This window comes from Cynocephalus volans, chromosome 13, assembly GCF_027409185.1.
Source record: "Cynocephalus volans isolate mCynVol1 chromosome 13, mCynVol1.pri, whole genome shotgun sequence".
Classification (NCBI taxonomy): domain Eukaryota; kingdom Metazoa; phylum Chordata; class Mammalia; order Dermoptera; family Cynocephalidae; genus Cynocephalus; species Cynocephalus volans.
The window spans coordinates 28,199,440-28,211,140 of NC_084472.1; the positions used below are offsets into that span (position 1 = coordinate 28,199,440).

General features: G+C 35.6%; 1 protein-coding gene across 1 annotated transcript in view; it reads left to right on the forward strand.

The window, feature by feature from the left end:
• RNF125 (ring finger protein 125) overlaps positions 1–3,489 on the forward strand; it is a 29,050-nt gene extending 25,561 nt beyond the window's left edge. Inside the window, exons 5-6 of the mRNA XM_063076447.1 lie at positions 593–700; positions 3,403–3,489. Of these exons, the coding sequence (XP_062932517.1) occupies positions 593–700; positions 3,403–3,489 (195 nt within the window). The remainder of the gene's footprint in view (positions 1–592; positions 701–3,402) is intronic.
• Positions 3,490–11,701: the final 8,212 nt, after the last annotated feature.

Here is an 11,701-nt window from a genome sequence, read left to right on the forward strand (position 1 = left end):
TTTTGAAAAAGTGCCATTAATGACTATTAATTTAGGAAAATACATGTAAACACTAATAACTAATGCTGGTGTGGTGTAATCTATATTGATGCTGGTGATAAAAACTATAGAGCAATAGATATTATGAACCGTAAATGTTCATAACCGTTAACCTCTTAATTTCCATATCTGGCCATTTATCCTAAGGAAATAATCCCCTAAAAGGTAAACACTATAGATAATGTCATTTGCAATAACAAAATATCCACATACAAAAAAACCCTTAATATTACAAGAGGTAGGCAACTAATTAAGTAAATTATTATTTATCTACTAACTGTAATATTGTTTAATAAATTGATAAATATGAAACAAATAGTTATAATGCAATGTATGCACATGGACAAGAAATGCATATGCAGAAATAAATGCAATTTTTTTGTTTGGTATTGCTTTAATATTTATGCAATTTTACAACATAATATTGAGGTACAGACAATGGATTCATAGAGTTAAAATTCACTTTGTTGAGTGGTTACTTATCTTTTTAAATTCTGACACTAATAATTATTTGTAAATTCTTTCTTGGACTCTTGATCTTGTTTCCTTCCAGTTCTGCCCACTTTGCCGTTTAATACCTAATGAGAATTCAAGCAGCTTCAATGGCAGTTTAATAAGACATTTGCAAGTTAGTCACACTTTGTTTTATGATGATTTCATAGTAAGTATATTTTTTTACTTTCACATTATGTTTTTATGCTATCTGTGTTAAGCTTACCTTTTTTTTCCAAGTGAATAAAATTATAGAGGAAAAAATGTGTATGGTATGTAGCTAAAATATTAAGTGTTAGCATTAAGTAGGAAGTCATGAAAATAGAGTGTTTCATAAATTTGACTATTAATATTAAAGTAGTTATCTGCCTTGAACAAAATTATTTTCTTTGTGAGCTAATCAGCCATTGTATAAAGAGCCAGATTTAGCTTTTAAATTATTTAAATTTTTACTTTAGTTCCTCCCTATTTATGGCTATAATTTTTACGAAGATAAGAACTTGTGTAGCTGAGATGAAATCACATCAGTAATGAAATGGCTCTGAGTTTATTTTGCATCCAGTTGCTTTTATAATACATTGAACACTAATAACAGATATGACATTATCAGTGTAGTAAGACGTATGGGCCTTCTCATTTTTTATTTAAATTCTATAAAACACAAAACTCATGTTTGTTGTAGTTATTAAACTTAAAAAAAATTATGAAAAATATTTAAACATATAAAAGTAGACATAATAACATAATGATTCCCTAAATACCCATGACCTAGCCTCAGTAACTAACTCATGGCCATTCTTGTTATATTGAGTTTTTTTATAGATGGAAGAAACATTATATATAGTAGGAATAGTTTTAATACTTAAGAATACATTCCCATCATCAGAAATGAGAATAGCAAACAAAAAATTAATGTAGCCCTTGCTCTACTTGGATCCTATGTTGCCTTGTAGGGACAATGTATTGTCTCCTAAGTCCCTTTCAGCAGAAGTGTATTGCCTATTATGGGGGAAAAAAAGGCACTCATAGCCATGTTTTGAAATAATATATTTTGTTATTTTTAACTAAATACATGAAATGTAAAGGGCCAAATTTGAATCTGCATATAATTTTCACATGCTTTTGAATGTTTTCTTTGTAAGCACTTTCAAGATAAAATTTAATAATTATTGAAGATCGTCATTTGAAGATTTTCTCTATGCTTTGTGATTTGCCCGTTATGATTATCTGATTGGACACAAGGAGCTTGGGTTCTAGGCTTAAGTAATACCTCTGTCACAGCTGTGCAACCTTGGGGAAGGTCTTTAACCTCTGAACTTCTGTTTATTTGTTAAGTGAGGAGAGTAAAAGCACCTGCTCCCAGAAGCTCTTGTGAGGATTAAATGAGATAATACATACAAAGTGATTTGCATAGTTTGGGCATAGATGTTAAATGAGATAATACATACAAAGTGATTTGCATAGTTTGGGCATAGATGTTAGGCAAGTTGGAGAAGGGGAAGGAGTAAGTAGGATTATTAGGACCGCTTGAAGAACTGAACAAGGTATATGACAGAGCCTTCATATTCTCTACTCCATCTCTCTAATCATGTCTTTTCTAGCCCTAAGTCACACAAGGCCTCAGTAGAGCCTGGTTCTGGTCCATGTGTTCTCATTGATAACGGGGGGATTCCTCCTTACCTTAGTTCCATAAGATGTCCTAAAAGCCAGGTTGATTCCGTGCCTGTTCTGGCTACTCATATTCAGTCTATTATTCTCAAGATCTTTCAGACAAAGTATGAACTAGGATGTAGCATGCTTTCATGAAAATACCTTCTATCCACTCAAAACCGTATTCTTGGGTATGGAAGTGAGCTTGAAATAGTGTTATTTGATTTTTTCCCTAAGCTACCATGTACTAAATTAGGCACTTTGTATGTATCATCTCATCTTATTCCTTGCAGCAACCTCTGTCAGGTGAGTGCTGTATGTATTTTTATCCTCATTTAACTATGAAATATCTTAAGCTCAAAGGTTAACTAAATTGCCTAAGATCAAGCCAGTATTGAGTCCAGACCTTGTGCTCTATTGTGCTTTATGGTATTCCTTTGGGTTTTGTTTATTTTTGCTTTAGAATGAACTTCCAATAGAGATTTTCATTTGTTTATTTATTGTGGAAGAGGAGAGGGATTGCAGAGGATAGAGCTCTTAATAGTTTTTGTTTTACTTGTACAATGTGCTGACAAAGTTTTGAATTCCATTTTGAGAAAGTTTTGGGTTTTTTTCAGAAATATGAGGGTACTTCAAAAAGTTTTTGGAAAAATAGAATTAAAAGATAATACGAATCCTTCCATTAACTTTTTTTTTTTTTTTTTTTTTTGTGACCGGCACTCAGCCAGTGAGTGCACCGGTCAGTCCTATACAGGATCCGAACCGGCGGCGCTCTACCAAGTGCGCCACGGGCTCGGCCCCTTCCATTAACTTTTTGAAGACCCCTCATAGATAGTAGTTCTGCTGGCATTGATGAATCCTGTGGGGGTGTCTTATCTTTGATCTATGTTACATGTTTATGTGGAACATAGCAGTCTGACTAGGATTTGTAATGTTGACTAAAAACAACTAATTAGATCAGAGAAAAACTTTAAATTCCAAATCAAAACCATTTTATTATGACAATAACTCGTTAATAGGCAGTAAAGTGAAATAGAAAATACTCTAGCTCCAAAGCAAAAGTCCAGGGTTCTGCGACAGGCTCTGTGGTATCTTGGACAAGTCACTTAACTCAGGGCTTTAATTTCCTGTAAAATGAGGGCATTGCATTGATGTCATTCTCCACTTCCTGAAACACTATTACTCTGATTGTATATTGCTAATTATTTTTCTTTATTGTAGGATTTTAATATAATTGAGGAAGCTCTTATCAGAAGAGTCTTAGACCGGTCACTTCTTGAATTTGTGAATCATTCAAACACCACTTAATTTTATTAAGAGGATGGTGGAAGGAACCATTCAACTGCACCATTTAAGATGCTGCTTGAACAACTGGAGGGATACTGTCAATGTTTGATGGGCAAAAATGTACAAAACAGTTATATGTTTGTATATGCTTATTGTTATATTGCATTTAAAAACTGCTTACATTTTGATGGTTTAAATCTGTTTTACATTCTTGAGTTTCTTAGATATTTAACAACAAAAAATAGTTTCCATCAGTCATTAATATATGGAAGAGACACAGGCTGCGTATGTGGGTGGAGGATCTCTATTGCAAATTGGATGACACTGTGGAACGCTATATATTAATAACTAGCATTATGGTTAGGCAAGATAACCAATCTTTGTTCTGTGTAAAAAGATAGAGAGTGAAAGAAAGTGTGGACATTCAAGGAAATATGAAATATGTTCCAATGCTCTTGTTCTAATCTCTGATAGAATATCATGAATAATCTTATATGGGAGTAGGAAAGAAAAATTTTGGAAGTCAACAAAGTCCATTTAACCAAATCGTATTACATAATACTGTAACAAAATAAATTTTGTGTTAGAAATATATACTCAATTCTTTGACTTTTTATAACTATGCACATGTAAGAATTTAATATTATATTTTTCAAATATTTGTAGATTATTATTTAGAAATATTTCTGTAATATAGGCAATTTCTTAAGAACCATCAGTTGATATTTACAGTAGTATTTACATTCATAATTTTTAGTGGAAAATCCTAAGGGCTTTGACTTTTTAAAAAAATTTTAACCTTTTAAAAATTATAAAATAAAACACAAATACTGAAGACCAGACACAAAATTTATCACTTAATGTATTGTTATAAGGAAAACTCCTTTAGAACTCTGCCAGTCACCGCATATGTCCTCATTATGTCCTGTCACAATTACAACCCCACAAAAGTAACCACTACACTAATTTCAACAGCAATCACTTCCTTGCATTTCTTTATTTTGTTGTAACCCAAGTGCATATCTCTATATTTTAATCTTATCCATTGAAATTGCTTTATCAAACATATATTTTTCATCTCTTTTTATCTCTCTCTTTTTTTAAATTGTTTATTTTTTTTGGTGGCTGGGCTGGTACAGAGATCGGACTCTGGACCTTGGTGTTAGCAGTACCATGCTCTAACCAACTGAGCTGACTGGTCAGCCTGCTTTACATCTTTTTTAATCTACAGGTTTCCCCTTCTTCCTTCCTTTTCCTTAAAATTTAACCTGTTGAAGAACCTGGTCTTATGACCCATAGAGTTTCCCACAATCTGTATTTTGCTGATTATACACTCATGGTGCGGTTCAGTATATTTCTTTATTCTCTGGGTATTGACAATTGACACATGGATCCAATGGTTTAAGCAGATGCAGGTTCAATCCTTTTGGCGAGACTATAGGTCATGGTGTGATCTTTTGTCAGCACTTAATACCTGATTCCTTTTGTGACACATTAGCTGAAATTAACACTTCATTCTTACATCTGTTAATTCATTGTGAGTTGGAGAATATTCTAATTCTATGATTTCTTTTTATTAGTTGGAACACTTTCATAAAGAGATGCTTCCCCATATCTGCTATTTGGTTAACCAGTGGTAGAGTTTATATAGGAGAGGGAAAATAAATATTTGATTTTTTTTTTATTTACCAATTTTCAAGATAATAAACTTCTTTCCTATCATCTTCCAGAGATCACTTTTTTAAAAGTATTATGAACTCAAGGATTTAAACATATTTAATGAGCTTCAAACCATTACAATTATTACTTTATTGAAGCTCAAATTGTCTCATCTTTGGCCATTGAGAGTCATCGAGTTGGCTCTGAGTTCATTTGACACCCTCTAGGTGTCTTTAATAACTTCCTGCTATCTCCTAAGACAAGTTATCCCAGGCTTGACTTCTTATGTTTCCTGCCCCAGACCTGGAATTGACTATTTCTCTAAGAAGCCTGGTTTCTTTTCATGAGAAATGGTATTTCAGACCCATTGTCTGGACTCTAAAGATGTTTGTTACTACTAGGTTGGTCATTGTTTCTAGGAGAGAGCTAGGAAATATCTCTATGTTTTTTAAAGATAAAACACTTCATGGTTGGCCAGTTTCAAAACCTATCTTCCTCCTATTTGAATGGATCATACAATAAAGCAAAACCTGTTGGACAACAAGAGCAAAATGAGAGGAATTTTTTTGGAAATTATGATCAGACTGAAAATCTAGCCCCTTGGAAATAAAAGAACATATTTCTGAACATTAGTACTGACTATTCAAACAATAAATCTTTGTTAATTCAGAGCAATAGAAAAGCCATCCTTAAATTTGTAAAAACTTTAAAAACTATTTTAAGTAATGCTTTAAATCATCTACCACTATTAACCTTAGTACAGCAATTCTGAATCCTGTCCCTGGATTCCTCTTGTGATAATTTTGCCACCTACAGGACAAATTGGGTGCTGGCCACCTGAATTATTTTGTGTTCTGAATTGAGTTCTAAAATAGTGAAGTGTGAATATTCATTGTTTCACTGTGCCTTTAGCCTTTTATAGAAAAGTATTTCATTATTTTAAGAAATGAAAACCAATATCTGAAGCTGTTGACTACCAACAAAACAGTTTTACTCACTTTCTTTATAGTGCCCCAGGATACAACTTTTTCAAGACATTATAAGGGAAAAAGTGATTCACATGTTATTCTTCTAAAGCTAAAGTCTTCTAACCCTACAAAAACCTATGGAGATTCCCTTTCATACATTTTTTCACCCAAGTTTCTTAACTGTGACTGATTGTGAATCTATGGTGTGAAGACAGGGTCCCAGATCAGGTCTAGGAGATCCTATCTCCAGTGATGTTGCATTTCATTACTTTTACTGGATACTAAATGTCTTTCATTTTGAGGCGAGCTTATTCCAGTTATTGAATGTTTATTATATCATAATTTGCATACTCAAACATTAAAGATATTTTAAAAAGTCACTAAGAAGTTCATTCTGTTATTCAAGCACACATACAAAAAATCTGTATAATGATCAGAACTTAAAATGTACAACTATTTTTCTTCTGTAAGTATATATAAATATGAGAAATAAAGAATGGCAGGACCATTGCTTTCATTAAAATATCTACTGTGTCTTCTTAAATATCGATTGTGATAATTTTTTACACAAACTTAATATGCTCTTTAAATTGTCATCATTCAGCAACATCTATTACAAAATATACATTCTAGGGCCGGCCCGTGGCTCACTCGGGAGAGTGTGGTGCTGATAACACCAAGGCCACGGGTTCGGATCCTGTACAGGGATGGCCGGTTAGCTCACTGGCTGAGTGTGGTGCTGACAACACCAAGCTAAGGGTTAAGATCCCCTTACCGGTAATCTTTAAACAAACAAACAAACAAATAAAAAAAAAACCACCATATATATATACACACACACACTCATTCTTTTCTTTTAGGCCAGTAGTTTTCAACCAGGGATAATTTTCTCCCAGTGGACATTGGCAATGTCTAGCGACATTTTTGGTTGTCGTAACTGGGGCAGGGTATGCTATTGGCCAGAGATCTGGGCAGAGGCCTGAGATGCTGCTCAACATTCTACAATGCACAAGACATCCCCTCATAACAAAGAATTATCCTGCTCAAAATGTCAACCGTGCAAGGTTTAGAAACCCTGATTTGGAGGGCTGGCTCGTTAGCTCAGTTGGTTAGAAGATGGTGCTGATAACACCAAGGTCTAGGATTTGATTTCTGTACCAGCCAGCTGCCAAAAAAAAGTAGCCATATAAGAGGCCTCCCTGCCTCCATTATGATCCGTTTTTCACACAGCAGTCAGAGAGATCTTCAGAAACCTGATTTGATTGTGCCACACCCTCTCCCCCCTACTTAAAATGCTCCAAGGGCTTCCCCTTGTTACTGGAATAAAATCAATAAATCTTTTTTGAATGGTTAACATGGATCCGAATACTCCTATTAGCTTCTCAGCATATTTTCTCAGTAGCAAAGTCTACGTGGGGAGCAAAATTATAATAAAGAGAGCTGTACTATGTCTAAATATGCTTATTTTTTCCAGAATTTGGCACAGTGCCATGCATTTCATAGGCACTCGATAAATATCTGATGAATAAATGAGTGAATAAATTGTAGTTTGATAAGCTTAGACGAGATGTTCTTAATGAATAATGTCTTCAAGCCAGATGTTTTTCTTCCCTTTAGAGATATACCTGTCAAAGGAGCCAAATTACTTAGACAACTTCTCTTGTAGACAGAGTTTTAAAGCAGAGACTCAGTCCAGTGGTTTAGTACATATAAGAAAAACAGTATTATTTTGTGTTCATTCAGTAATATTAGAGGTACGGTACAAATTCTGAAGAATGACTGTACATTATATATTATAGCTCCTGAGTTTGATTTGCTCTAGATTATACAGTGTAATAATCTGCTACAGAGTCAACATAGATACCAAATAAAATTGGCTAACCCAGGTAATCTGGTAAAATGAAGAAAATGTTTAGTTCTTATATCCATTATGTTTTGATATACCTGTAAGTATATCTCACTTTGTCCCTTTGAAACATTTTTAATAATATATGCAAGAAGGCGAAAGTCATATGCAAAATCACACTGCTCTTTGACAGTATTTTTATTTTGTCCTCCAGAAATATTGGCCTTGAGGCATGCTGGTTTTAAACATACCTTAAAGAAAGATATAATAACTTCCTAATTTTTTTTTTTTTTAAAGATGACTGGTAAGGGGATCTTAACCCTTGACTTGTTGTTGTCAGCACCACACTCTCCCAAGTGAGCCATGGGCTGGCCCTAATAACTTTCTAACTTTAAAAACTTAATAAAGTGACCTAACTCAGAAACAGAAAGTAGAATGATAGTTGCCAGGGTCTGGAGGGAGAGAGAAAAGGGGAGTTGTTCAATGGGTATAAATTTTCAGTCCCGTAAGATGAAAAAGTTCTAGAGACATGTTACACAACAAAGTGGATATAGGTAACACTACTGTACTGTACAGTTAAAAGTGGTCAAGATGTTAATTTTAATATTAGGTTTTTTTTTTTTACTAGAACTTAAAAAAAACAAACAAAAAAATCTTCAGCCAAATACCATGGTGGATATATAGTTCTATGACACCCAGTCTGGGAAATTATAATTGTCGGTGAAATTTAGGAAAGAAGAAATGTCACCTCACTGGCAAAGCTCTTGAGGTTTTAAAAATAAATTATTTAAATATAGAGACTAAATAACTCTGCTGCCTGTTGCTATTTTTTTCACGTGTTCTCTCTCCAGACTTCAGATGAAGCTTGAAGCACACAGACTTGTTTGTTTGGTTTTCCACACATTTGCAGTGTTTGTACAGTCTCTCAGGAATTTATTGGTCTGAGTTGCCAGTCAGGGTTAGTATCATAGAATCTATATGTTCCCTGCTTAAAAAAAAAAAAAAAAAATTGAAACAGTGGCTGGGAAAGTGTGAAATCCTAGCAAATGGAGTAGGGAGGAATAAATGGAGAGGGGGAATCCTGACTCCATGAGCCACACCAGAGGGTCTCACGCTGGCTCCCTTCCTGACAAACAGGCTATCACTGCCCTTGCAAGTACATTGGACTGGAATTCACTTTGGAGGCAGTGGTGATATTTTAGAGGACAGAGAAGAAAAGCTCTCTGCCAGTCCAGCCAGCTTTCTTCATCCATGGTCCTAAGATAGTTTGTCACACTGAGTCCACTGGGATATGTGTTGTCCCTAGACTTGCTGCTAACAAACAGAAACTCAATGGGTGTAGGCCAGCCTTGGCTCTTAAGCTGACAAAGTTTGTGATCTGACAAAGTTTGGGGGGTTTGCTTTTAGAAAGGTCCCCTAAAATGAAACTGATAGGTGACTATATTTTTATTAGAACTATAGCACCAGCAAAAACTCAATCTGTATAACAGGCCTGTGATTCATTCAAACCAAAGTCTTAGGGCTGGCCGGTTAGCTCGGTTGGTTACATTGTGGTGCTGAGAACACCCAGGTCCAGGGTTCAATCCCTGTAGGGGCCAGCGCCATAAAAAAAAAAAAAGAAAGAAAAGAAAAGAAAGAAAGAAAACCAATGTCCTAGTTCCTTAGAGAGCCTCAGGTCACTTCTTGACTCTAATACCTTCAACAAAAAGTAAATTGCAAATGAAATATACGTGTCCCTTCTCCGAAAAGAGGCAGTCTACTCTAATGTCCTTTTAGATGTTCCCCTGACAATAGAAATTATCCCAGCAGGCAATATCAGAGCAGACAGAGTAGTTGACAATAGAACTGTCATCACTGCCAAGTCAACCAAATGATGCCCATGACACTCAATAGTTCTCTGCTTTGATTTACTAATTTTGTCCAACAGCAGATGGTACGTGTCCTGCTGTTTCTTCCCTTTTCCCCATGTACTAAATGGACTTTTTCATTGTAGTTGTATTCAATTGTGGTACATAAGAAGTGGGCGATAAGGATTACATTTATAATTTAGTCTAAAGTTGCAGATGTCAAAACTGGACTGGATTAAGACTCTCAAGTAACTGGAAAAATAGTGGTCTCATAATATTGTCTCTGCAAGCATAGCCTTGGATTTGGTCTAAAGGACCTTGGATTGCCTCCTTTAGAGGACATAGTAAATGCCCACATATTGAGGGAAAGGCTGGAATTTAATTGAACTTTATGTACAGAAATTAATTGAACTATATGTGTGCTGGAGGGCTCTAGTTCCCTAAAATTTAGGCTTTACCATACCAGCCAGCTGCCAGGAAAAAAAAAAAAAATGTAGACTTTGCTTTTTAAAACTGTCAGGCTTTTGCCTCCACTGTTATACTGGAACTAATCTTGTTATAAGTTGCCTCTGTCCTGGATATGAGGCCAGCACAGAACAAAAGTCCAGAGAATGTCAATAAATGTGTAATTAAAAGACAAAAAGGAAAAAGGAAAAGGAGGAGGGAGGGAAAGAAAGGGGAATGGGGGGAGGGGGAAGGGGAGGTAACAGAAGACACACACACACACACACACACACACACACACACACACACACACACACACACACACACACACACACACACACACACACACACACACACACACACACACACACACGGAGACTTTTTAGCTTCAAATTTATATCTTCCAAAGATTAAAGAAGCACAGCCACATCACCAAAGAAAAGTTGGAATGTGAGCTGATTTGTTGAAATCTATTTGCCATTACTGGTCTAATCTAGGGCTCTGCCTCTTAGGCTTATTCAGTGAAACAACTTCAGCTGCATTTGGAATGTCTGTTTCATTGCTGGTTTGCTCTCTTTCCACTGACTGGTTTCTGTGTTTGGGCAAAGGAGAAGGCGGCTGCCCCACAGCTCGTGTGTTGACAAACCTTCCAAGTATAGACACTTAATAGAGATGGTCTAGAATATGGGAATCTTAGTTCCACATTCTTGGGAAAGAGTGTGACCGGCACAGGTAGGGACTACATACACCTCTATTCTAATCAATTGTTAACAAGGAGGCCGAGTTCCACAGAGTAAACAGGGCCACTGGGGCTATTAATAGGAATATTGTTAAAAATGGCAGCTGTACAACAGTACCTAAAATACTGCAGATTTGAAATTAAATGTCATGAAAATGCATATTCATAATGACATTTGTGAAGGAGTTGAAATTTAACTGTTCCAAACTGAGGTGGACTAAAGAAGGATACATTTCTTTATTTTCTGTAATTAATTTAATCTCACTTTTTAATTTCCATTTGTGCTAATGTGTAGAAGAGAGGTGTGAGGAAAGAATTTAAACTTGCAATGGAAAGTAACTCAGTTCCTTGTCTTTTGGGAAGAGGAACCACTTTTGCAGCGTTTTCCTTCACATTTACCTCCCCTCTCCTTCTGAAGGGTTGATTCAGCAAGGAGAATGGGACAGGGTCTAATCAGGAAAGCATAAATCCAAATAAGTAGTTTGGGATGTCTAATGTAAGGAACTAATTACAAAGATATTGGAAGAGCTGAAAGACCAAATGTGACTGTGAGGCAAACATAAAAGCCATGAGAAAAGGCAGGGCCTGCCCAGCAGGAAGTGGGACAGTAGATGGTCAGGGCCCTCTCACAGAAACCATGGAAGAAGTGAAACCACTGACAGAAGCACAGAGAGAGGGAGAAATAGCTTGCCTTCTTCTTTCCTTCTGGTCTCTCATCAGTGCCTCCCAT